The sequence below is a fragment of the Haemaphysalis longicornis genome, unplaced genomic scaffold (assembly GCF_048455015.1).
Source record: "Haemaphysalis longicornis isolate Haplotype H1 unplaced genomic scaffold, Haemaphysalis longicornis Haplotype H1 scaffold_6, whole genome shotgun sequence".
Lineage (NCBI taxonomy): Eukaryota > Metazoa > Arthropoda > Arachnida > Ixodida > Ixodidae > Haemaphysalis > Haemaphysalis longicornis.
Genome location: NW_027526407.1, coordinates 79,850,666 through 79,878,332, shown reverse-complemented (window position 1 = coordinate 79,878,332; position 27,667 = coordinate 79,850,666). Strand labels below are relative to the sequence as shown.

General features: G+C 43.0%; 2 protein-coding genes across 2 annotated transcripts in view; one reads left to right on the top strand and one right to left on the bottom strand.

Moving 5' to 3' along the window:
* Positions 1–4,632, top strand: part of LOC144143561 (uncharacterized) — a 55,447-nt gene extending 50,815 nt beyond the window's left edge. The window contains exons 21-22 of the mRNA XM_077675358.1: positions 3,175–3,373; positions 4,452–4,632. Coding sequence (XP_077531484.1) covers positions 3,175–3,373; positions 4,452–4,503 — 251 coding nt within the window. The 3' untranslated portion in view covers positions 4,504–4,632. The remainder of the gene's footprint in view (positions 1–3,174; positions 3,374–4,451) is intronic.
* An 827-nt stretch (positions 4,633–5,459) lies between these two features.
* Myo81f (unconventional myosin 81F) overlaps positions 5,460–27,667 on the bottom strand; it is a 143,664-nt gene continuing 121,456 nt past the window's right edge. The window contains exons 34-44 of the mRNA XM_077675357.1: positions 27,377–27,508; positions 25,665–25,831; positions 24,842–25,000; positions 23,953–24,034; positions 23,406–23,521; positions 23,096–23,215; positions 22,899–22,966; positions 22,200–22,371; positions 19,467–19,550; positions 17,114–17,233; positions 5,460–14,601 (exon numbers count right to left, since the gene is read on the bottom strand). Coding sequence (XP_077531483.1) covers positions 14,341–14,601; positions 17,114–17,233; positions 19,467–19,550; positions 22,200–22,371; positions 22,899–22,966; positions 23,096–23,215; positions 23,406–23,521; positions 23,953–24,034; positions 24,842–25,000; positions 25,665–25,831; positions 27,377–27,508 — 1,481 coding nt within the window. The 3' untranslated portion in view covers positions 5,460–14,340. The remainder of the gene's footprint in view (positions 14,602–17,113; positions 17,234–19,466; positions 19,551–22,199; positions 22,372–22,898; positions 22,967–23,095; positions 23,216–23,405; positions 23,522–23,952; positions 24,035–24,841; positions 25,001–25,664; positions 25,832–27,376; positions 27,509–27,667) is intronic.

Genomic DNA, 27,667 nt, shown 5'->3' with positions numbered 1-27,667 from the left:
ACTGCCTAATGTCGTTGCCATAACTAAACGTATGTACGGCACGCAAAAACAGGCCTTTACATCCCGACAAGAAAAAAAAAAGAAGAAACTCATAAAAACAAGTGTGTTAACACTGAACCCCTATTGCGTACGTGTCGAAAAAGGTTTGCATGTACGGCTCGTCTTCTTGCAGGATGAACCACAAATAAATACCACGAAAACACGACACAATTTAAACGATCACCCTCTGAAGTAGTCGTAACGTGTACCACAGCCATCGCACGAGCGAAACATGGATAAATTTGTACCTTCCCATTTCTGTGCCTCCTACCATAGCTCCACAGCTTGACACTATTTTGATGGCTTCAGCAACGTTTTGTTGGTCTACGCTGAAAACTGAATTCATTGTGCAGCACAGAATCGAACACTGTACCTAGGTCGCATTGTAGCATTGTGACGCCGGTATGCATCACTACCAGCTCTCAAGTACGCTACAAACTGTGTTTGTAACAATAACCCACATGTTTGATGAGGCCTTACTCTAATATGATGATAGTGGTCTGAAACGTTTTGACAAGAATAGTCCTTAAAAGGTCGTTAATAGTTGTTAGCATATTTTATACTTGAAATTAGTTAAACTTATGTACTGCAGTACGATCTGACCTGGCAGAGTCTGGCGTTTCTCGTTCTAGGAATTAAAATAACCTGCGATGGCAAAAACCAACGGTGCTAGTACCTCAAATGTAAAGGCGTCTTTGAATATGCCAGTTAATACAGGGGATATCACAAGTTCTTGGGTCTTATTATAAGTAGCACTTAGGCCATAAGAGCCATGATTATTTCTCCAGGTTTAAGCCATCAGGTAGTTACTTTCTCGACCGTGATGTGGAATTCCAATAATGCCTTTGTTTATTCACCTATTTTTGGCAGGAGAGATGCAAATTCACTTTTGAGCTAAGTTCACCGGGCTTCGAGAAAGTGGGTACTACTATAATGCTCATAAAACAGGAGATATGTTCCATATCTAGAGCAGACGGCTTCCTTGCTCTTATCTTTTTTAATGGCTCTTCCTGTTTCAATTGCTAGAATTTTTGTTTCGTGCTTGAATCGTTCGCATTGGACTCCAAATTTTTCAGGATTACAATTATTCATTCTTTTTCTACTACAGTTGAACCTCGTTATAAGAGACACTGATGTAAGAGACAAATGGGTATAAGAGACACTATTCACCCGCATGGTTGGCTGCCCTATCTCTCCCATTAAATCGACCTCTTTTATAACAGACATCGGATGTAGAAGATTTGGTTATAAGGGACAAGTTATCCTTGAAGTTTAATCAATAATCTCGCTTGTAACAGACATTTTAACTTCAGACACAGTGCCACCAGTCACTAATTGCAGTTGCTTCCATCCTGGAAGCACAGGTGGACGACAGACACCTGCAGTCGCTATTTATTATAACTTCAGCAAACACAAAGTGGTTCAGTCAGCTATGAAATTACAATGAGAAGCCCTGCCAATGAAAATGCAACTTACAGAAGTGGTTGAAGCTTACTGCCGTCCATTGAATGGAGCGCGATCACACATGCGGGCTCTCCCACTCGCGTAGCTCCCAATCAAGAAGCACTGCAGATGTTGAGTCCTGCAAGCGTAATGAATAGCCTGAGCACACAGCGGAAGAAGCTGTGAGCTCTGGCTATTGATCAGGCTTGTGAACTCAACATCTACGATTCATCTTCCACAAACAAGGAAAGGAAAAAAAGCTTCTAGAATTGGTTGTAAAAAACAGTGTAAATACAGTCATGAAGCAAACAAAGTTTCATAAATGCTTGGGCCAAACATTAATTAGAATGAATCTTTTTCAACATGCTGTACCGTTCTTTTGAGCTTATTTGAGTCATACGGTGCCCACATTGAACTATGGGTTGATCAGTTGGTAAAAACATGGCACCCTGCTTATAAGAGACATCTTATATAAGAGACAGAAACTGCTCCCCGGTACGTGTCTCTTATAAAGGGGTTCAACTGTACTCGTTTTCTTTTTTAACTCACAAGGCAGAGGATACTAGGCAGCGGTCAGCGAAAGAGGCCAAGAGCACGCTCTAATCCCAGCACCAACACAGCAGTTCCACTGTAATGTACATCTTATCCAAGCTAGTGTGGCTAACCCCATGAAAAAGCATGTACCGGGTGTCTCTTCCATTGCCAACACACTATCCTACGTCCTCCAGGCAAAAACCATTCACAGTGCCACATAATAAAGCTCTACCCACATCTTGATGGAGTGTAGAGTGAGTGTGTCTCGTGCAACGCATACATAATCAAAGCACCCCAACAGAACGTATTGCTCATCATGTACTTTCTGACTCCTTCAATAAAAGTCAGGCATTTTTTGAACTCTAGTGGGTGCATAGACACAAATCACCACCACTGAGCTGCTCAAAAAGAGAAATCAAAGAAGAGGCCATTCAGGCATATGCTGTTGCATTGTCGACTGCTGCATCTGATGACCAGTTGCTCATGAGCAGAACATGACTCACCTATGCCCAAAACATATAATACATGTATTATACTGCGTTGGGAAAGTCCACACCGTAGATTTGGTGTGGTCCTAGCTTTCGACTTCTGTCTCCAGTATGGCCACGATGTCAAAGTCGTGTGACCATGCACTACAGTTGATTTTGCCTTCTATAGTTTCAAGGCCTCTTATCTTGAGAGTAGCTAGTCGAAAGGGCTCGTGTAGGGACACTTAGAGGAGCCACATCAAGTGTACGTAATTAAGACGCTTACCTTAATCTCATGCCGCAGATGTGCTTTGGCCTATACATGTGTTCACGAGGTCTTCGCGCCACATTTTTCAAGCGACGACACCCCTAGCAGGGACGTGTATCGCCCACGAACTAACTAGAACTATTCCGCAATTAATGGTAAATCGAAAAGACGATACACGCCGAAGTGTGGTATGGCCTAAGATTCTCGCGGTTCGCTGTTTACTGTCGGCCGACTGTACGTTGGGCAGAAGTGGAAAGTTGGGCAAAATACAAGAACAGAGGGGAAGAATGTGACCATATACGTGCACATGAGCAACTATTTTTTGAACAGCCAGGCATCTCCGTACGGTTAAAGACATCAACGGTTCCACTCGATGTTATTCTGAATCGCCAACGTGGTTTCTCGTTACGATTTCGTCGGCAGGTGAAGCGGTGTACGTCTTCGGAGGTATCAGCGACAGCCATGTGCTGGCAGACGTGCTGCTCCTACAGAAAGGACGCTGGACCCTATGCGCACACCTTCAGGCATCGGTGCTGGGTCCAAGTGTGGTTGCGTTACCGGTCCCCGGAAGTCGCTGCGAGGGCGCTGGTGGAGGGGACATTGCCAACAACTTGGCTGAGAGGTGAGAACAGGGGTATTTAGGTGCTTGTGTGGTCCATTTTGCTTTGCCTAGTGGCTTATAGGCATCCTAGGAAGAATGCAGCACTCTGTATTGGGAAAACAACTTGCCAATTGTGAATGATGCACTTGGCTTAGAGTAGTATGCGCACGGGTAATGAACGTACATACTACGAACGTTGGACAGAGCGAGTTCATGCTGAATTTTGAATTACTGTTGTTTTTTCCAGTAAAATTGCAGATTGGCCCTTTGAGAAGCTCTGTGGGTCACCTTACAGCAAAAAAAAAAAACAAAAGAAAGTGCATGGTTTTTTTTTCAATCCCCCAAAAATGTTTTTTTTTTTAAACTTCGATGAGGTTGAAACTATTAGGTATGCTGCATGTTTTTTCGACAAAGTAAAAAATATTAATTCAAAGTGGTGCAGGTCACAATTGGACCCTCTCCAATTTTAAGTGTTGGTTAGTTAAGCAATTTAAGCATAATTAGCTTTTTAACAATTGAATCCAGCTTACATTCGAATGTGAAGTTGAAAGGCATAAGAAAAACCCGACAAATTCAGTCAGTCGCCGTTTCTGCAAACAATCTCATCATTACCACAGAAGAATTTTGACGCTTTAAAAAACACGAACGAAATTCAGGCAACTGGTTGGTGGATGCAAATCTTTCGTGGCGCAGCGTATGCTCACACACTGGACACATCGTCGTGCAGCATAATGCACCCACAGCCAGCATTATCAGTGCGTGCTTACAACCGAAATTTCTAGCCATGTCCAAATTTTATACATCTAATCCAAGTGCTATAGATGCATTACTCTTCCAAGGAATTTTCTTAGAAACACTGGTTTCCACCATATTTTTATCAAGAAACATTCTTGTAATAACTCCATTAGGTAATAAAAATGTAAAAATAGTGTGAGGTAGTCCATATGACATCTAGAATAATTGTTGATTACTTTTGTGCTGGAAAATTAACATTTCTAGTGTGAATATCTGGTGCAAAATGTGTTGAAGAGGCTGTATTCCTCAGAGCACCGATAACACGGTGGCCTTATAGTCTGCCTTGTTTCCAACCTCTTTGCAGGACTGGTCGCAAGGATGACGACCTTATTATGTGGAGCTGGCACAACCTCTAACGGCGGAACGAACTCTCTCTTCTCATGGGTCTCCTGCCTATGCACTTAAATACACTTTCGATTGATCTGAGCCTTGGCATTTGCGTTTCTTTTGTGAGAAAAATGAAAGTGATAAAAAAATGTGCACGTTGAATTCGTAACCGGTATGTTGTTTCAATTTGGGGTCTGCTCGACTTCTGAGTTTAGGTGTCTCAAGCTTAATCTCACTAGGGACACCGCTGGTAGACTTTGAAGGCTTTTCCCGTGGTTTCCACTTGCGACTGGAGCGACAAAAGTGGGCGATTTCAAAGTTGCTTCAATTGTGGCGAATGGAGCAATTTGTTCTGGACTCTCAAAAAGGCTGACGTCACGTGGTTTTTAGATAACGCCACAGTGCCTGGATATTTCCCGTCAAGAAAGTGCGCCAACCAAACTAAAAGTGTTCTATGCTGCTTTGCGCAGCAAGTTCAGCTGAAACCGACATTTGGGTGTTGCTGTAGTGCAGTGCCACTCCCGTGTAGTATAAAGACACAAACATTAAAGATAAAGTTGAAGCCGAGCAAGGCTCCAGATTAGGCGTCCATTTAGGTGACAGGATATGAGCCGAAGCCTGGTATGATTAAAACCAAAACTGCTGTGAAGTTGTGCAAAATTAAAGAAACGACAAAAAAAAAAAACCTCCCTACTGTCGCCAATGTTGCGTGCAAGTGTGAGCACTTCGGTCAGGGCCACCCATCACGTAAGCACAAAAGCAAATGGTAGATTTTTCTCTCGACGTACGTACTGTTGTCCAAGCATGTCACCAAGTGGGAACGGGTCTTTATGCAGGAAACAAAAAACGATGCTGACAATGATTACGATAGATAACCTTAGACCGTAAGCCATGTTGTATCGATCGTTGCCATAAAAGGCAGCAGTTGAGCTTGCTACCCGAAAAAGGGAGGGAATGACACAAAAATGACCAACACACAAGTGCATAAATTTCACGAGCTCTTTATTAGGTATATATATTTATATATATATAATTATCAAAACACCATTTGCTCCGTACCGGTGCAAACTCCGTTTGACTAGGTTCACCACCAAACCACATCTTGTACGCGGTCTTCTCTCTTTTTTTTTCTTGCTTCTCGCAACACATAGGACAGTGTTTCGCATGCAATACATAGCTTTTTTTTCGTTCGCTCTTTTTTGGCTTGTTTTTCTTCGGTAAAGAGTGAAACAGCAGATAAATAAACGAGAAACAACGTTGCAGCTCGTACGCAAGCCGCATACACTTCTGTACAGTTTAAAACTTACAACAGCAGGGTCTCTTCCAACGTCGCCTTTAAGCGTATTCTGACCCCGGTCTCTTTATGAGAAGGGAAAAAAAATAAAATAAAATGCATTCGTTCCATAAGCTGATATAAATATAACGATTACATGGCAAGCGGGCATGATTTATATGATACAGGAAATTCGCTTCAGTTTTTTCAAAAATTTGGGGCGTGGAATGCCGTCTCTGTAACTGGCTATGCCATCAAAGAGCCTACACGACTTCTCCCAAGTAGCCAGGCTATCCAATGGCAATGCGCACTTTCTGAACGAGAAAAGAATAAACAAAGCGCGTACAGGCTGTCCGCACCGTATTCACTAAGCAAATCTCACTACAGCACCATCAGCGAACAGCAAAAAACGTTGACGTCAGCACCAGCTTAGTTGTTCGTGAGCAATTTTTGTTTGGAAAGGGTCGGTTTGCAGGAGGACATTGATTACTATCTTCAAGACAGTGCGGAAGTTGCCTCTTGCCTTAACCAGCTACATCGCCTTCAAAAGATGGAAGGCTACACTTTTCAGTAGACCCTCCAGCCCACTGCTTTGCAATACATATCGTGTTCCGAATTCAACAAAGCACTCGGTGATTGTACCTTTTCTATTTTTCGTATGAGGAATTTAACAGGAAGGCGCAATCTTTCAGCGCTGGTTTGAAGATAAGGCTGTCAATCTCCCCCTGAAAGGCGAACCCCACTGTAGACGCGTGCACTTACAAAGGGAGTGAGAGCAAGCGAAAGACACAAGCTTCCAGTACCCTTAAAGTGATACTATCGCACTGCGAAGTTCATCGCAACACGCCAGTTATGGTCTTACAAATTCCTTCAATTGAGCAGATTTGCAAAAGAAAAGAAACTGCACTTGTGCCAGACTGAGCGTTCCGTTTTAAGAAACATGTAGTCAAGTGAGAACGGCTCGCAGTGGATATTAACGGCGTTCTCATCGCCGCTTGCTTTCGACGCTGCAAGTTTCACAACATTGTCTCGGGGATATCGTTTCAAAATTTTAACCAATGAGACGACAACCCCGAGACAATGTTGTAAAACTTGACTAGCAAGTTCAAGCGGTACAGTGACTTTCAATCGTTCTAAAACACCGAGCAAGCCACTAAAGCATGGCTTGCAAGCTACAAACTTTCTCGAAATGCTGAACAGTGAGCAATAGGAAGTCCATTTTAGTTTTCCCGGGTACAGGGCTGTCGGTGAGTGAGCTCAGACGATACTGGCTGCTTGCTGCCTTTTCTTTTGGCAGCAGGCACTTCCAGGTTGAATACATCAAAATGCAAAACAATTTTCCCCACAAAACCTTCACGTAAAATTAGAAGTATGCATACATGTATAACAGAAAACCTGAGAACTATACAAGAAAAAGATTAAGTAGCTCCAACACGGTAACACAAGTTTCTTGGAATTTACACGTTCAGTAATCGTAAAAAACTCAGTACCAACTGCAAGAGACCGAACTTCTCACAAAGTGAAATTCACAAACGAAAAAGTACAACCTGGAAATCCCAACAGTCCCTCTGCCCAAGGTTGCATAAGTATTCCCAGAAAACACTCAATATGCCTATGCTAAAGTATGTTCACGGGCATTGTTAAAGTATAAGTCGTTAAAACGCATTTGACACCAGTTTTCAGCACTTCGCCCACGCGCTCACTGCGCTAAATTACTCGAAACTGTAAACACCGCCGCTGGTGACGCGTACACTACGTATTGTGCGCCACAAAACTGCACACTGAACTATGCCATGCACATTGAGCTGTTGTCGTGTAGATGCTACCGTTCGATTCTTTGCAGTGCCTTTACAAAGGTAGCCTGTTCTATTCCCTGCCAGCAGGCTTGTACGCACAGAAAAACACATTGCCGCAAAAATTTGTTTGCGTTGAGTGACACCATCTCAAGCTGGTTATAACACTAAAAAAATCAATGCTCGCCTATGGAGAAACCAAACCCAGTAGGAAATTAAGTCATTGACTTGTGGCGCCACCTAGTGCCCTAAACGAACATTTTTTCTTTAGTGCTCCTAACTTAAAAGCCTGCGGGCAGGTGCTACAACCATGAGACTTGTGTTGCACTAAATAAATTTCCCCTCGAGTATCTAGTGCGTCTTTCGGGCAGGCTGAGATGGTCAGCTTGGCTACAGAAGGGAGTTCGATACACCGGGGTACGGATACACACTGGAGATTAAGTACGTCGTTCTGCAGCTTCGTTTCAGTACTATGTTATATTTACACGCCTGGTAGGAGACACTTTGCGAGAAAGCCGTGAACACATTTTTCAGTGGATTAAGCGAGTTTTTTTTTTTTGTGCTAGACTTGGTTCAAGCGCGCTATGAATGGAGCAATACTAGTTTGAATTCCTCGTCCTGCAGTTTAATGAAGTGAAAGTTTTATTGAGTAAAGACAAGTAGCTTGCACATCGCTCCTGTACTCGCAGCTAGCTAGCCTCATCTTAGAGAAGTAGTTTATGCATCGTTTCTCATCCTCACAGTGTCTTTTGTCTCAAGTATGTTGAATGTGAGCTTGCTAGCCATGATTTAAGATGCAGCCCTGATGTTCCAGGATTCGAATGCATGAAATGTGCAAGACTCAAATGTTAAACTTCCAGCTTTCATTAAACTTTTGCACGATGCATCTCGACTCGCTCGACGCGCAGAAATCTAGAGATCGGAACAAGTCAATAAATATATGTACAAGAACTAACACAGCTTTTTACACGTAGTACGTTCTCGATCTTGCTTTGAAGATGACAGCGCCGAAGCCATACATGTCGTAATATACGTGGGCAACTAAAGCTTTATGCTACATTGCTGCAATTCCTCAGAGCTGGAAACTTTTACTAGGTAAATCCCAGCACAGTGCTTACAAGAGATTTCGTTATTTTGTGGTGAACAGTAGCATAACTGAGTGTTTTAACAGCTTCTTAGTGCCTATGAGTATGCAAACTGTCCTTGCTATGTGAATATCCAGAGCACACTTGACAGGCATTCACAAATGTCAGTGGCAGTAGGCCGGCTTATTTGTCAAGACGATGGATCTTAAACAAGCACACCGCAAATAAAATACAAGTTTGGAAGTTTCGCAATGACCCATGCACCGAAAACACTACATACAAAGAAAAGAAGGGTATAACTTCTCGAGCACTCTGTTTCAGGAGTGAATAAAACAAGCATACATTGGAAGCATCAAAACTGGAAGATGAACTCACCTAGTATTTCATTTCATGCAACAGCCTACATACTGTAAAAACCACTACTGAAACTCAGCACAAAAGGCGGCCCAAGAAGACAAAGCTTGAGTCGAGATGGAATATTTATAATTGTATTTTGGTGACCGCACATGAATGAAATGTGTGTGGCAGCATTTTCCCAAGTGTTCGTGCGGCGAACAAAATTAAACATAAGAGACGTCTTTAGACTTACAAAAATATCACCCCATTTTCTAAGAACTATGACCATATTTTCTCGGTGCTTCTTCCAGAAGGGTATATTCAATCATTCTTTGTTTGAAGGTCCTTCTTAATCTAGGCACCAACTTGTGGACGCGTCGGCACGGTCAAACACATACATTTTCAAAGTGGAAGCAAAGCTTAATGTCACAACCATTTCCCGTATACTGTGGCACTGGAATGTGTTCTCCCTTAAGATTTCACAAAAATTAAACCTCTCGGAAAAATGTTTGTCGTTCAATGCTGATGAGTAAAATGTCATGTTGATATGCTCGGAGGAGAAAATGGTACTACACGGGCCTTTCGCAACACGCTGCAATAAGCTTGAGCAAAAACCATTCACGAAGGTTCCAGCCTGCATTCGCAAAGCCAAGCTTTCAAGAAAAAGTGACACAAAAAGTTTGTGTATATAGTGGCTGCAGAGAGTCTGCCTTGTAAAGGTGGCTGCTACACTAAAAGTGCATTAGCATTAGCAAAGAACTCTAGTGCTGTGAGAATTTGCTAAGCTGACTTTGACAAAGCGTGGAGTTTGCGCTAAATCACAAAAACAAAATTAGCACAAAGTGACTACGGAAACGAGAGAATAGTTGGTGCATTTTTAGTGTATGATTTGCCATGAATCTCAATGTCATTTTAAAGCACACGAAATACTAACTTTTCCTATCAGTCGCTCGACAACTTTCTATTGTGTCCATCTACTATGCAATTTTATCAGTTTGCGGAAGGCTGTCATCAGTCGATTGAGTATTTCATCTTCGTCAACTGTCTAAGTGCAGTAATTATAGCAAGGTTACACAGTGCTGGTGTCTTTATAAAGCAGGAATACGCTAACATAAAGCCTTGAATTCTAGGTGACTGCACTGTTTTTCTAAACGACACTAATGCACTGGCAGCGGTGATTAGTTCAATGGTTCAAATACAATGCAATGAATATTTAATTAAAAAACATTACAAAATACAACCTTTCGTGTTACCGCCAGACTGGTGAACCACCATACCAACGTGAAAAAGTTACGAAATGAGTATACGATGTGTTGTGTTTTTGTCCCGACGTCTAATAAAGAGGAACCTTGGATAAGCTCGTCTGACAATATTCAATGCATCAAAACCTAACCACATTTCATGTACTATTTCGACGCCTAAAATTGTAAGCACATACCAAAGTACTAAACCGTAAATATATATAAAGTAAAATGGTTGGAACTAATCTGCAGTGGCGCCTCTTCTAGGTGGAAGTATGCCGAAAATGTCGGGAAACTGTCAGCAAACTTGCGGTGAATATCCATGTTGCACAACTGCACTGCCTTAAGAAAGCTGGTGCATAGATCCATTTTATATAAAAAAAAAAAGCTCTTCCCTTTTGGCCAGATAATTTGTTCAAAGATAGCTTTGTTATGTTGGTTTGTCGCATTACCACCAGATGGCACACTGAATTCAACAACGTCATTTTTTGGTTTGACATAAGTTAAAAGCTATAATTGCGTTGACAGTGCCCTGAGACCATTCTCTTGCACTGGTGCTATTTCTGCGCCTGTTTGTAGTGCAAACGTACGAGGCACAACTACAACACGAATCTCGGCAAGGAGCGCACGTTTGCGAGAATACTGTAGAAACTGCAGCAAAGCAATGCGACATTGTACCATTATGCTAGGCCACGAATCTTTTGTTGTGTCATGGCATCAAAAGAATTGTCCGCGTATTTCGGTTTGTCGGCACCGCTCTTTTTGGCACTGTTGCTCATTCGTAGTTTCACAGCAATGTTCAGTTTCTGCTGGGTATAATGATCGAATTGGCATGCGCGTGATGATGTTGACATACTAAATTCGTCGAAATGTGATAGACTACCACACAGAGAAAGCTACAAGTAAACTACCTAGGGCTACTTACAAGACCACCTTTGTGCAGAAAACAATCTACAGGTACATCGTGACTGCCCTCTATGAGAAAAAGGTCGTACAGTGAACGAGAAATTGTCAAACTCGGCGTGTGATGCAGCGTTCAAAAATATTTCTTGCCAGATTGCCTGCAACCCCACCAATCGCTCTAACGGTGTCGTAAGATGCAGAACCGGTTTTCAGCACAGTACCGTGCAAACTGGTTGCGTGGAAAACTTAACAAGGGACGACCTATGAATAGTTGAACTAATGGTATTTACTGGTAACCACAAGTGTCAACGTTCAAGGGTTCTTTCATGTGTTCAATCAGCAGTTATTTTTGCGGGCTGCTGGATTTAGTAATTTTACTGTTTTGAGTGTTTGGTAATTTAGAGTAGTGAGCAATATTTCGTGACTTCACACCATTACTGACATCACGTTATGCAATGAACAGAATTTACTGCTAATACTGCTCAAGTTTTAGATTTATCTGAGCTACTCTTTACTACAACGCATCTGCAACTAGCAACTCTAAAATAAAAAAATGGCCGTCATGACTGGCATGACTTGTCGTCAACTTTGTTTAAACCAGCACACTGCACCTACGGCACTTCCTTCGCGACAACAAGAAGATAAAAATTAACGCCGTGAACGCTCACCTCCTGTGAAAACTATTATGTCCAAAAGACAGCATAGAGCATGTCAAAGTGGCATAAGAAAACTGCGGGAAGTTTCTGCGAGGTAAACGTATCCACGTGCTAAAGCTTTCGGTTCAGAAGCACTTGTCGAGAAAATTGAGCTACCAAAAGCCGTTAGCACATGCTAAAGAAATTCTTACGCCAGCACGCATTCCAGAAGAAGCAATCATAACCTCATTTTGAGAAAATCCTTCTCATGAACAAGATTTTTTCCTTCAACAATTCTGCCTTCTTCCCCAGAAATTATGAGTTTTCGGTATCTAACTTTTGTCACATATGACAACTCAAGCAGGAAATTTGTGCCAGGAAATTTTTAACTTACAGCACTGAAATTGGTTGTTGGTAATTTACAAGCTTAGTAATTATCCGAATCTAAAAAAAAAGCATTTCCAGCCTAGCTTTGGCTATTCGCTGCGTTTAAAAATTAAGGTGCAGAATTAATCGGGTAGGTAAAACTACTCAAGAACATCTGGAGATGTATAAGACACAGTTTATGTATCCAGCGTTGACGCAAAAAAAAATCATTTTTTGGTCAAAAAAACAGCTAAGAAATGGCACTAGCCAGCATGTGACATAACCAGTTTTCTTTTTCTGCATACGTCTTTTCTCATTATATGAAAGTTAAAGATGATCATGGTCTATCGAGATGTTTTTTGGCGATGCTTCATTTTTGTTACGGTTGCTGTAAAGGGCTCTTTAGATATTAGGTGTTATGAACATCCAAGGGAACTTGCTTGCAGGGGGAAGGGGGGAGGTAAATAGAAAATAAAGTTAGAAATTTTTAACTGAACCAAGGCATTCCCAAACTTACGACTGATCTATTCGCATCTTCAGGAATCTCAACTGTGAAGCGGTTATTTAAAGAATGACCTCAAATATATATCTGCCCCCCCCCCCCCCCCCCTCCCCTCCTCTTGCAGACAACCCAAGGATACATACTTTGCTAAAATTTGGGGCCTGCACATTGACAGGCGTATGCACAAAGGCCAACGTACAGTATAAATTAAATGTTCATTCGCCACCACGGAAAGGTTTGAATTAAAGCCCTTTTCACTCTTGCACCAGAAATGATAATAGCCCCAGCTGAATACTAAACTTTAAAATGCTATTTCGCAAAATTCCGTGTAGCAGCACGTTTATTGTAATTTGTGGAAAATTCTATAGAAAATGGCTCGTGCTTCAGTCGACCTTTTGTAAAAATTTTAGTAAAAGCAGATAAGTTGTTGGACAACCTTTGCAACCGCGGCAATGCCTTGCACAACATGTCGAAATTGCTGCCAGGGTAAATTACAATGGTGGTATCAGTAATGCTTTAACAGCTATGCAGGTCTGTTGCTGCTTACGAATGAACAACTAATGCAGCGGGAGTGGTGTATGATGTATAGTCTAGCCTGCTTATAACGAACATATCGGGAAATGAAAATCAGCACGTTATATCCGTTTTTTGCTATATCTGGACATAAAATACATGTATACAAATGGTAAGAGGAAGCGAAGATTTGTTCTTTATAGCCGGGATTTCATTAAAACCCGGTCCGCTATAAGTGGGCTATACTGTACTGACAATTTATTACAAATACTTGCACTCCAAGAATGATACACCCAAAATTAACCAGAAAAGTTGCTGCTGTAGCGACATCGTTCGAGATAGACCTTCTTATGGTTCCCCTCACTTTTAAGTAGTCACTTTTGGTGCCCATGCTACTTTTTGCACTTGCACTGGTAGCTCAGAAGTTGCTGTGGCATAAAACGACAAATGTTTCTCAAGGCATGACCACGGTTGCTCAGTTTGTGTGGCAGCCTTATCCAAAGTTCAAGAGGTGGTAAACTGAAATCCAACGCCCGTTTTCATAAAGGGTTTCCTAGGAGGCAGTGAGTCAGTTCTTCGCCCCGTTTTCAACCACGCGACATTTGAACTTTCTCGCACATTGGCCTGGCTTGCAGACGCAGCAACGGAGGACACGTGATCTCGCAGGAAGTGCATCGGAATCCATAATCCAACGCAGTAAATTCACCTCGCACACTTGGATATGCTGGCAAATACCCCGCCAGTGAAATTCCGTGCAAGGTCGGTTCTCCGAACAGCCTGCGAGCGTGGCTGCAGACATCCCACAAGCTACTTGTAACGCCCGCCTGCCCGCAACGCAAATGCCATGCCACGTGCATATTATGTACTAGCTCGTCTTCTAACCACTTCCTTACAGCTTGATCCGCCGCGATAACGGCACGTTTTTACGCTACGTTCACACACAGATACGTCGTTGAGTTTTGCTCGAAGTGCTCTGGTTTTCCTTCTTCAGTGGAGCCATGAAGCTCTATCTGTTTTGTATCGAGTGGGCCATACCTGTACAGTCGAGACATGCATGTTTCTTCTCCAGCATTCATCTTAGTCATCTGACGTTGTTACAAGACGGCTGCGACGTCTCGAAAACTCGCGTTTTTCACACCCACAATACTGCTTGAATCTAATCTTTGTACCGCATTTCTCCCCCCCCACACGACAGCTGTTTTTCCAGACGGCCCCAACCCTAGACAAAGTCCTCGCCAACGAGAAGTGGTGGCGGGGGTTTGTAGAGAATGCTGACGGGACGCGTCACGGGGGTCGGTTGCTGTGCTTCCAACGGCGGCGCGGCCCCTTGGGGAGAGGTCAGCTCGGACCTTCCGTCCGGAGTGACCGTCGTTGTTGCCTCGTTGTAGCTCAGTGGCGTGTGCCACATCCTCTCGGTCGGCTTCCGTTTGAGCTGGATCACGTTGCTGTAGTCCTTGATGAGCCCCGCAATCTGCAGGGCCTGTGAACACAAATTAGGTGGAGTGTAAGAACAGCACTAAGATGGTTCACTTGAAACTGCCACGACAGCCCCCCCAAGAAGGACACAAAGGCAGTCAGCAGCCTCAAAAAGCACTCAAAATACCGTTTAATCTGTTAAAAATTTAAGAATATGGGGCGTACTATGGAACTCTAAGGAACCAGGCATGTGACCAACATGCTCGAAAATGACGTTTTACACAGCTTCATTCAATTAAGGGAGATTTACCAGCACGCCAGACACTCAACTAGAGGTGTGCAAATATCAAATTTGGGACTGTGAATCAAATACAAATATTAAAAAATAAATGCAAATCAAATTCAAATAAAGTAGCCAACCGATTTTTCGGACCTGAAGGGAAACGAAAAATAATCCGAATAGAAGAGCAGTCCAAAAAATCCGCGAGTCGTTACTCCTATGGGAAAACTGGCAGTTCCTCGGGAAAGTCTGGAATATTCAGCAAGTCCGAATTTTTGGAGTCCGAAAAAACAGTTGGCTTCTGTATCTTTGCTTTGGTGTGTAAGAGCTAGCTTCTGAAACATTGCTACAAAAAAACAAAGAACTTAGGCAGTCAGGACTTCAGGACTTAGTACTCCTCAGCATCATATGGTACTAGAGCGCTTGATAGGAAGATAGCACAAAAAATTAAAAATAAGGTGCCGTGTCCCAGTTTAGCTAACATACGACAGAGTTCAGATTATGGGCTATTAAGAGCCACAGCTACGCCTGGGGTCGTAGTGGAGGGCTCCGGATTTATTTTCATTATCGGGGGATCTCAATGTGCAGCGGAATCTAACTACGCAGGCATTTTTGCTTTTCGCCTCCATCTGTAAAACAGCCATCATGTTAGCAAGCATTTGTGTCACACAAGGCTTACATCTATGCGCCCTTTCTTGCACACCTCTCGTGTTGTGCAAAAAAGCCAACCCACGAGGGCGTGCCATTATGTGGAGCTTGTAAGTCCGTATTCCGATCGGCAGCTAGAGCCAACTTTTATTTTCTCTACGAATTGTAAATTTCGAATATGTAGAAACTTCGAGCACTTCAAATGGTAAAACTGCGCTGCGAATCAAGTCAAACTGCTAGCATTATTCGCAGAGTATTCAAAGTTTCAAATATTCGCACACCTCCACATTCAACCCTTCGCACACCTGAAGTTGGTCATAGCAATTTTGCAGTAAATTTTCATGCACATCGTCATCACGATGTTGCAAATGATGTCAGTGCTATGCAATGCAGTGAGGCAACAATTAGTTGCCAGCTAATAGACCCTGATGCCGAAAATAAACTGAAATGAACAACAAACACGTATAAATGACATCTACAGAAACTCTAGGAGACAAGGTGTAGCATCTGGGTAGCTGTTAATTAAGTCAGATATGAAGAGGCTAGTTGTGGGGCTATAAAGTTTGCCAAACTCAAAGCGGGAATAATCCAATGGAGGGAATAATCGAACACAACATTGAAGAACCAAATCATTTACACTTTAATCTCTCTCCTTCACAGCGGTATGTTGACTGTGCCCAGAATAGGCATCCGTGACTTGCAGTGTCTTTCTTTCCCGCATGTCTTCTTAAAAACCATCCAGCTGTTGATTTACTGATTGATTGAACTGGACATTTTCATTACAGCATCAGTGAAAGCTTAAAAGGAACTAAATGTGGAAGGAAATTTATTTCATATGCTTTGAAAGTAATCTTTGCTATTTTGTTTTTTCCGTTTAAATCGCCATCATTTACTGCAGTTTCATTACTGGTTCAGTACAGTTCAGTACTGAGCGTTCATTTCAGTTCTTGCTTTCAGTTTTATCAATAATTTTGTCATGTTCTTTATAGGATTCACATTTGGAATAACATCCCATTCATGTTTTCATTGTCTTGCACATGTGATATGACTCCTGTGTAAAAAGGCATTCTTTTGGCTCTATTAGGTCTACATTCTTTCTGTTCTTTTAAGCTCCCTTCTACCGAACTTTGGCAACCAACTGGAACGAACTATTTAAACCTAAACCATACTGGTAACTGGCTTCAATCAACTAATTGACTGATATATTGGCTGACTGATTAATAACTGAATGTGATTGACTGATTTGTTGACTGATTTTCAGATACGAGCAGACGACAAATAGAGAAGAACAATCACACAAACGGTTTAACATATGCATGTCAAATCCAAGTAAGATGATCTAAATTTGAAGTTCCACAATGCCAACATCCGAGGCATGCAAAGCGAGACCCAATCACTGTACTGCAAAAAAGAAAAACTACAATACATGACCCTCATTCAAACGGCTGAATTTATGTGAAGCTATAGTATTTGAGTATGAATTTACGCACACTGCAGGCTTGTCAAATTAATGACTATTAATGGTGAGAACAAGCCACTAGCCAGCGCAGTATGGTGCAATTCATCGTCAGATGGCAATTAGAAAATAATCGAAAACCAGAAAGCACGTCACAAAGACATCTGTGTGTTCACCGAGTGAGCAACGTACCTGGTTGGTTGTGAAAATGTACTTGGCGCCCTTCTTGCCACCCCCGGTGACAATCATGAGGCTGTTCAGGGATGGGCTGTAGTTCACGATGCTCTCGTAGTCACATGCGCACAACACATTCTGCAAACATGGGACAAAAACCATGAACTCTCTCGAGTTGGAAGTGTCTGGACATTTTTACGACCCCTTGCTATAACGCAACGTTTCTTTTTAGTTAAATGGTGCAAAAACTGTGGGAAGGAAATTTGAAGGAGCTATTGTTTCTTGCGAAAACATACATACATTGTGTAGCACACAATACGAAATATGCCAGGGGATTGGCATAGTCATGTAAGTCATGGCTGAAAAACCAGTCGTTGGGACCAAGACAAACCATAGCTGTTCTGCAATGTTATTGGAGCAGAGTTAACAAACTGATAACAAGCCAGCCTTTACAAGCGACGCATCACCATTATTTTGTTGTTTACATGTTCTAGTTTTTTCACATTTTCCACTTGAAAATACTTGAAATAAATGTGGCCTAAAAGCTGGTCATGAATTCGCTACTCTATGAACTAAAAAAGGAAGTTTGCCCTGTGCTGTTCACACATCTTCCACGCTCCAAATTTTAGATACTAACGTACAGATGTCTGGCACCTACTGTTGTGTGAGCTTATTAATTAACTCTTTACAGTAAACCCTGCTGATATGTTTCCTGCCAACAAAACTCTGCAAGCGTTAATGGCCATTGCAGGTGAAAGTGATGAACTGCTCAGCAGTTTCACTTTGCCCTGCGGCTGTGTTCATTCGTTTTTGCTTGTGCAAATAAATAGCAGATTGATCAAATGTAGCTCCCCGTAAAAAATAGGCCACAGAAATTACTTGCACTTTAAAATTACTTTTTCAGTGAGTGTAATGCTACGCCCAAACTCCAATGAAGTGTTTTCATAAATGTTTTATTTTTCAGCAGACTGTCTGTGTTTTGAACTACACCACTTTAGTAACATATATCGAAGCTTATAATGCAGATACTAAGGCAATTTTTTAAGGTTCATACTACCACACAGACATAAGCATATGGTGCTGCCACGCTTGAGAAAGCACCCTGTGTAAAATATTGTTTCATTGCAAAAAAGTACGCCTCACAAAAACGACATTGCAGTAGGCCTGCGAAAGCAACGGCTAACTGAAAAACTTGCTACTCTAAAATATTTTTAAGGATGTGCACTAACAAATAATTACAGCTAGCTGTATGGCGTGAAGATAATAACACAAATTGGATGAAAAAAGATGCAGTAAGGGAACAAACAAGCGGTCGTGTTGAGTACGACAGCCACAAATGATATCAGTCAACACTGCATCGCTTATTTAACCCTTTGCGGGTTTTTGCTGTATATTTACGGCAGTGGTTTTCTGTCCCGCAGGGTCTTTGCTGAACGGGTACGGTTTCGACCCTTTGTTCGAAATTTCGCACTATGCATGCTCACTGGGAGGTGCTGCCGCCTCCTAGGACTTACAAGAAGTGTTTGAAATCTGATTGTGCTACTTTCCTGCTGAACTAAACAGAACTCTCTAGCTTCAGCGCGTTTGTGTCAACACCCTTTTGTGGTTTCAGTTTCGCTGCGCGATCGCAGCGTAGGCGCGTGAAACTTGATTTGGCATTCTCTTGCATGGACGGTGGAAGTTGATTTCTATCTATACTGGCACTGCTCTCGTTTATCGCCACCACTCATGTGGTATTCTCGCTCTCCTTGTTTACCGGGTTTTCCTCGAGTTCTGCAGATGCACGGCAAAGCGGCGATATAGCCGAACGAACTGTGACAGTGATGACTGTTCCGACACTAAAACTGTTCTTGATTTTCTTTTTTTACAATTTATTCCCGACTTTACACATTTTGTACATTCAAAACCCTCAGTAAAGTAATTTTACCATCTGGGAAAGTTTTTTTTTTTTTGAAAAAATTCGACCCTGAAAGGGTTCACTTCACTTCACTTCACTTCAAAATTCGACCCTGAAAAGGGTTCACTTCAGTGATTTAAAACAGGATCTATCATTGTGTGGGCGCTGTATTTATCACCTGCTTGAAATTGTTTGCATACAGCATAAGAAAATTGCTGTTGATTAAGTAAATGTGCCACTTATTAAGAAGCTATAGCCTAATTGCATGTTACGCCGACATGCACTTTACGCCATTATACTTCTCAATGCCAGATGAGCCTGATGAACCTAGCCCAGATAAAAGCAATGTTGTCGCTCTTTGAAAAAAGCAGCGCAGATAAAGGATTAAGCAGCCATTTTGCAGGCGTGTCACAATGGCACAACCTATGCTCTAGGAGAGATTTTTCAATTTGATGTTCAGCACCAAGCACTCACCCGCGAGCGTAGCTCGAGCAAATGCACCCCAGTCTGATCGACGGCAAACCACAATGTCTTAGGCCAGGACGATGTGTAGGATTGCTGGAAAGAAGCGTTCAACAGGGTCGGTTATGGGAATCCGGAAATGGCATTGCTTGGGTGTGTTGCTCTGTCCCATCAACCGCCATCAAGTAACATCTATACAGTACGTAACACTGCCTGCAGCTGGATGAAAGAATATTACACTTGAAATCAGCGTTTACACTTGAAATAAACCTGCATTAACTATTCCACAGCAGTGGGCTCTACATTAGGTTCCTCTAATTAAAGCTGCAAAACAGGTTGTATGCATGTACGCGAGAAGATGTGTTCACTTGGCACGAGTTGATACAATTAAATTCACAGATGATGAACCAAAGCGTGAAAAAAAAAACAAAAAAAAACAATGAAAGCAGAGAGGAACGAATACGACAGGACGGCGCGCTGTTTGTTCCTGTCCGTTTTCGTTGGTTCTTCCTCCCTTTGTTTCATCACATGCACTTTTACCAACTTGCCCTATAAGAGGGTAGAGTGACTGGTCAGGGCATGGTGCGTCTAAAAGCTCCCAAGTGGACGTTTTTCTAGTACGGTCGAACCTCATTACAACAAAGTAGTATTGGGACAGTAATTTAGTTCGTTATATCTAATATTTGTTGTAACAGTAGAAAAATCGGCTTGAACCAATCAACAACCTGGCTCCCGCCAAAATCGTTGATACAAACATGAAATATTTTAGGCTCCGAACCCACTCTAAACAATGCAGCCCTTATTTCAAGCCCAATGAACCAGAACATGAAATGTGAAGTTACAAGAGAACAAAGTTCACTCTACAGAACAGGCCTGCCTTCTTATTTTTTTGAGGAGAGATGTGATCTTCGTCTGGTGGCTACTCCCAGCACAGAGGAGGATGAAAATTTTCACAGCATCCATGAACAAAAGGGCCATTTCTACTTCTGCAGCTTGGGACGCCGGCAGTTTTTCGAAGTAGCTCGTCAGCCTACTCGCCAATATTTCTTAGTTTTATCTGATATCGTGCGCAGCTCTCATGGTTTCAGTTTCGTCATAAAAGAATAAGTGTAACTGAAATGAAGCGCAACCAACCAAAGTTCGTATTTAGTTCACTATAGCCAGTAATTTGCTATATCAGTGTTCGTTATAATAAGGTTCAACTGTAGCAATCTGCACCTGTGCTCGCTGCTGGTGTACCATTCTTGGCAGTAGCACCGGGCAATACAAACAAACGGGTTCATCCTCAGCTTACTGCTAGGAGAGCAGCCATGCTTTCTAGCACTGCACTTATTTGTTCCCTCTTTTTGACAGCTTGCGGTGGGTTCGTACATGCATACACAAGCACACTCAAAAAAGCTTAGAGAGAAAGAAAAGGGGGAAACACATTTGAGGCTGACCATGCTGCAAGCACATGGCTACCAGTGAGGCAGTAACAAAGATGAAATGAAAAGTAGATTAGTCTTGGGAATGTGCACCTGCCTCCATGGCATTCCTGTGAAAGGTGCGGGCGAGAGGTGGGTGCGAGAGGGATTGAGCCACAAGAACGTTTTGTGCACCTGTTTTTCTACAGCGAGAGAAATTTTGGGGGGCATGTCTGACTGCCGTTTCTTAATTCGCCGTGGTGGCCACCAGGAGGACCAGTACAGGAAAGAAGGTCATTATGCCTGCTTCTCCTCCATTATTACGGCTGTAATCAGGTTCGCATAAAACGTGCGCCTACATTGAAATTAAGATGCTACGGAGCATTCGCAAGAAAGTGTAGACAAAAATTTTCCCGTGTTGATGCGCTGTGTAGACGGCGGAACATTGACTGCCATTGGAGGGCAGCTATGCATAGTTTTGCCATAAAATGTTTTCAGGAACTCCCAGCAGACGACATGCTCAAGCCACTCTGCTACCCATGAGCCCCTTGAAAGTTGGCTTAACTACTGCACACACATGCATTGCTGTGAAGGCATTTTTTTAGGCACTGCTATCAGTTGTCTGATACCAAAGTAGGTAGGTGCCAGGGCTTCTTATTAAAAGTCCACTAGTTTGATGACGTGACTGCAAATCTAAAAATACCTTCACTACCTGCAGCTTTATGTTTGCATGTGGGCTGATTGCTTTCCAAAATTTAGAAAAACAAGCAAGAAAATTTTTCTGCTGTAGTCTGAAATTTTATTTGCCTGATGACCTAATTATACGTCATGCTTGTAAATGGCTAATTACTTGCATCACAAGCTTAATTTCTCGTTTGTAAGCAGACAGGGTCCAAATATTAAAGAAAACACACAGAAAGAAATGTTTCAATAGAAAGAAATAATTCCGGGCTGAAAGGGTTGAGAGCAAAAGAATCTGCAAGGCACCTATAACAAAAACAAGGACACTACGCAACGATGAAAATGATCCTCTGTGCCCTGTGGAAGCGGGTGACAGTTTTCCAATTCTGGCAGTTCCAAAGCTGCAGGCATATCCCAGCTGCTATACAGTATAGCCCACTTATAGCGAACCCGGTCTTAACAAAATTGAGGCTATAACAAACAAATTTTCGTTTCCTGTTACCATTGGTATACACAGATTTTATGTCCAGGTATAACGAACAACGGATATAACCAACTGGTTTCAGTTTCCCGATGCATTCGTTATAAGCGGGCTCGATTGTAGTACAGTTTTGCCCCCCTCATCCGTGTCCACCAAGACAGAGAGAGGCCGTGACCTCACCGTGACCTCGAAGATGGTGGCCCGGTGGAGGGGCCACGACTGAAGCAAGGCGAGGAAGGCACGCTTGCTCTCCTGCACATTCATGCCGGCCAAGGCCTGGTGCTGGGTCACAACGTGGTCCCCAGAGATCAGCTTCAGCAGCCGCATCGGAAGACACTGAGCCATCACTTTTCTGAAATGAAGGGCAGGGGAGGAGGAGGGGACAGTTGTTGCTCATTGTAAATCCAGCTGCCAACAGTCTGTCTTATCACTCCACCATTATCTGTGATTATTGCGAGTTTTTATATAAACTGAGGCCACAGGGGGCATTTTCGGCATGTTACCTATACACCCTGCCTTTGAGTTCACAGCTTAATGCTTGTAAATGCGTAAGAAAAATACTGCTCATTAATATCCACTATGCCTCAACTGGAACTTTTGAAAAACACGCCTTAATAAAAAGTAACCATGCATCAGACACGAAAGCCTATTAGAAACAACAGTAAGGCAAAGGTCTGCCTCAAATTTCCGAAGTAAAAACTGTGATCTTCAAACACCAGTATTCTTGAAAGTATAAAAAAGTGCATTGGATCAATTGAAAACAACAAGCATATCCAAAAACTTAAAACACAATCAACAATCCCTGTAAAAGCATGATGATCTGTGGCTCAACTGCTTCATCTTCATAAAAAGAAAAAAAAGAAGCGAAGGGCCACTTGCCTATAATCAACAATTGCTTCTTGGTAGTCCCCATGGTCAAGCTGAGCCTTGAGGGCACAAAGCGTGATCTGGAAACAGCAGCACAAACCACAAAGCTGTCAAGTTTTAGGAGAGACTCAACGCTACCCTTCGAGTACAGATGAACCGAGAATGGGAGTGCATGCAGAGTGCAGAAAGTTACGAAAGCATCCGCTCACCGCCTCGTGCTCAGTCACTGGGAACCTGTCCAAGCGGATGTTGTAGACAAGCTGATGGAACAGCAGCTCTTCCTCCACGGGATCACTCAAGTCCACGTAGGCGTCGAGCATGAGGTGCTTCTGCACAAATTTAAAATTGCAGCCATGTCATTACATTTATGCGAATTTCTCCCATCAACATAATCTTCAAAGCATTTAAAATGGATGTATATCAAAACTAGCAAGAAACGATTAGTACTTCAACACCGTAAGCGGTAACTTGGCAGAGTGGCGGCGTAGTTTAGGATTGCTAGCAGCAACGCTTGCGTACCTTAAAAAGAAAGTACTGCTGCTTGTTGGCTTTTGCTGGGCCTTGCTGGCTTTGGGCCCAGCGCTCCCACTTGGACATGGCGTCCGCCATCTTCTCTTCGGGCATCATGGCTCGCTCTGCAAGAGAGAGCACCACACGAACAGCATTATACATATCTGGCGAGGGATCTAACCTTTCTGGTTATGACCAACTTTTCTTGTTTAAGGTCGATTCATTGCATGCATTCCTCTACGAGATAAAAATAGAGACAACACACACTGGAAAGGTGAATTAATGCACCTTTCTGAGTATTCTCAGTGTGGCATCAGCAGTTTTCTTTTTTTTTACTCACTATTAAAACAGCTTTAATTGATAAACTACCACACGGCTCTGATATATATAACCAGCCAAAATATCATGCACCGAGGCAGAACAAAGTAGGAGATAGATGCACTGAAATTCCAATTGCAAGACTGAAAATGCAGTGGCCGTTTCTACCAGAGAATTAGGCCCGCTTGCTTTCATGAGGCATTGTCCATGTACGTGCAAAGATTTTTCGAGGATGTACCTGTGGGCCCAATGACCTCGTAGATGGCATAGCCTTCAGCGCTGGGCCTCAAGTTTATGCGTGCCTTCAGCATGGTGAGGACCTGCAAGGTTCAGAACCAGTATTCACACTTCAAGGTCGTTACTGTTCATGGAGATTAGAATGGAAGTTGAGCAGCTACGAAACAAAAGAAATTCTCAGACTTTTCACATTTAAATGAGAGGAGAAGTCACAGCGACAGTTTTATCACGTTCACATGATGCGGATGAGAAAACAAGGGTGTTAAGTTAATTTAGTCATCACCATGGCCAAATGGGTGTACCATACTAAGGTAAGACCACTTTTGAAATTACAATTCAGCATACTTTGGAGTTAGTTAACACAATATACGCTGCAGGGCTGTAGCTATATTTTAGTAGACAAGCATGCTGCATTTAACTTTAGAGAAACAATAAAAATTTGCTGACGAACTTGTTTTAAAGCAATTTTCCCAAGCCCGTGCAGACCTCAAAAGATTTGCAAAAACAGCGGCAAAATGTAATTTGCCTTGAAACTCCAATTTTTAATTATGTAGAGTGATGAATGAGATGCAACAGTTCATCGCTATACAGTCACCTTACTGACTTGACATGACAATGTTTTCATATGCACATTAGAGCTCGAATTACAGCCGTTTTCCAGGATTGTACTTTTCCTGCAGAACCCTGATGCATTTGAAAATGCTCATAAAGAGCTGATGACAGTCCTTCATTGTGCTTACACAATGCTCACATAATGCTTACATAGTGCACTTATATAATGCTCAAATGCTCAACTCAGGAAAGCTGCCTTGAAAAGCGGCAAGCCATGTGATGTAGTGCCTAGAACACGGTCAGCAAGGGAAGGGTAGGGGCAAGAAGGCATCACATACCTCGGCAGCCGACACGCATGGGTCGAAGTCGATGTTCTGCACCTGTCCATCGAGGAAGTGAACGCGCGATCGGCAGGGGTGTCGCCGCGTAGTGCACGAGACCTCGTCCCTGGATGGAGGCCACTTACGACCGCGAGTCTCCAGGGTCCGCATCAAGCACTGCAGGCCCACATTCAAAAGATGGGTAAGAGGGTTGATGGAAAGAGAGGAAGACGAGAATCCACTCAGGAGATAAAGACAGAGGATACGACTGTGACCTGACACATTGCACAGCACCTACCCAGCTGGCACCACAACATCTACTCTGATGGTTTACTAAGAGTGTGCACAAGTGATGGTCAAAGAAAGCAATAGTATGATATCTTATCCTGTTGATGACATTAATGGTGATGTCACTGCCGGCTAGCCCAGTTGTCAACTCTGTAGCTACTACTAGGTACTTTGAACAGTAAACTGCCACGCATACAACTGCAGCTCTTGAAAGATGCCGTGACGCAAGCAACCAAGGATCTTCACTTGTCAGCTCTCACCTCCAGTGCACACTGGTTGATACGTCAAGCACTAACCATTGTAGTCAACGCTGACATGCCTTTTCCTATTCCCCTGGCATATCCGCTCGGCCCACTTGTATGCAAACTTCTTCTTCACTCTGTCTTCCCTATACTCCCTCATCGTTCAGCCAACTCCTGACTTTCATCTATGCTAGTTTTAGCTTCCAACTCGTCTGTCCTGTGTGATACCATTAGGGCGGGGCGTTTACTATGCTGTTCCGTATCGACAACCCTACACAACTTGGGAGAGGAAGGGACAAGGAGCAACCTGCCTTCAGTGAAAACTGTGCAAACTGTCCCTCTTCAGTGACGACGTCCATGGCGCAGTGTCGCAGATGTGCATGGAGGTAGTTGAGGATGCGCCGGTCGGTGGGAGCAGCTACGCTGCACAGCAGTGACAGCAGCTGCCAGTGCCGGACGTTCACCCGGCTGTTGGGGTCTGCAACGGAAGTAACGCAACAACGTGTGTGCCACATGAACCCTGATGGGATTGGCTCTTTCGCTGAAGCTTTCTGTCCCTCCAAAAAGCCCCCAAGCGTTTCTGTTGTATAAGGAACAAGACAATCCAAACGATGTTGGCAGCCAGCCAGAAGCAGAGTGCCATATCAGCGCAAAGCAACAACGATCGCAAATTGCCAAAGGGCAGAATAACACATCGTATAACGTATTTATTCGATTATAAGGCACTCACGATTATAAGGCGAGGGTGCCGTTTGGAGTGAAAAAAAATTGCCATATATATACTGAGCTTTGATTATAAGAGACTACGGATTTTGGAAAAAAAAAGCTCGCCTTATATTCGGATAAATACAGTACTGTGGCCCTGCCCCATCTGCATGTGCTGTCCCAATTCTTAGAGGATGGGTGTCGGGTTCAGGCAGCTATAAAATGGTGATTCCGAACTGTTTAGGAAACGGTGTTTGAATGTACGTAGCACTTTCCTTGACAAATAATACAATGCAAAAAGCAATGCCCACTTGGCGTTACATTCCAGCACAGTTTGTCGTATAGAAAATACCAACTATTCTAGGATGGCGAAATTAGCACTCACAGCACCAATTCTGCATACTCGAGCACACCTCACATCAGCTAAAAACACCCCCTTTTGCATATAAATTGAGGAGGTGGTCAGCTAAAAAAAAACAAGGTAGGTATGTTATTTATATTACTAAACCACACTTTTTTAAATCATGTCATATGTTTAGCCACATCATTGATTAAATTAGCTCTGTTTGCCATGGTTATAAGTCTATCGAATACATAGTCACAATGCAGAGCAATGGCGGTGTTTGATACGTAAAGGGACCGAATTGCACGCACAGAATCAGTGCAAAGCGCAAAGAAGTCAAGTTCTGTAGTTACAAAACAAAGCAAAGCACAGGACTATCAATAAATACCTGCTTCTGTTTTGCACACTGACAAGGTTAAAACTAGATCAGTCCAGAAAAACGAGGTGCATATGCATGCACGCAAGCACAAACGCACATGCAGACTGAAAATGTTCTCAGAGTCGCCAAGTAATTGATCCAGCTTGGAAAAAACGATACACAGCAAAGTAAATCAGCACATACGTAGCAATAGGGGCAATGCCCCTTACTAGCTTGTACCTATATATAGGCAGGTGTCTCAGGTGTCTTATGATGAAAATTCAAAGCCTCAGGCCCAAAACAGTATCGTTAAAGGTTTCTCATCTCAGCGCAAAGTACTAGTGGCTTCACTTGATTGCCTAGGAGACATAGGTGTTGCCAGCTTGACTCGAATAATATTGTCATCCTCTCAGCCTGATGAACCTGGCTTTTCCCACGGTGCACTTGAACTGAATGTTCATAACTTGTATTTTCCTTCCTATTTTTCCCTCTTCTAATCTCCCCTGTTATCTGAAGGCCCTTTCCTCTCTTTTTACTGAGTAGCAGCATGCTGGTGTCGACTATACTAGTACCTTCTTCTCCTGTCTCTCTCTCTCTCCCCACCCTCTCTGTCTCACCTGGGTGGTCCGTGGTCTGCTTGATGAGCTGGATGAAGAGCTCGTTCAGGAGCATCTCTCGTGACATGCTGCACTCGATGATGGACTGCGCTAGCTGGATCAGGTCCCGCTGGCCGTGCCACTCGGCATCCTCTGCGTGAGAAGAGGAGAGGTTAGCCGCCGTGCACCGTGTCCAAATTCCTGATGTAATAAAACACTGCGTTGCATAGACTGTGTCCGATTAGCTCGACCGAGCAGACAAGCATATTCTCAGGACGTGACTGCAGTAAAGTGATGTAGGTACCGCTGTGG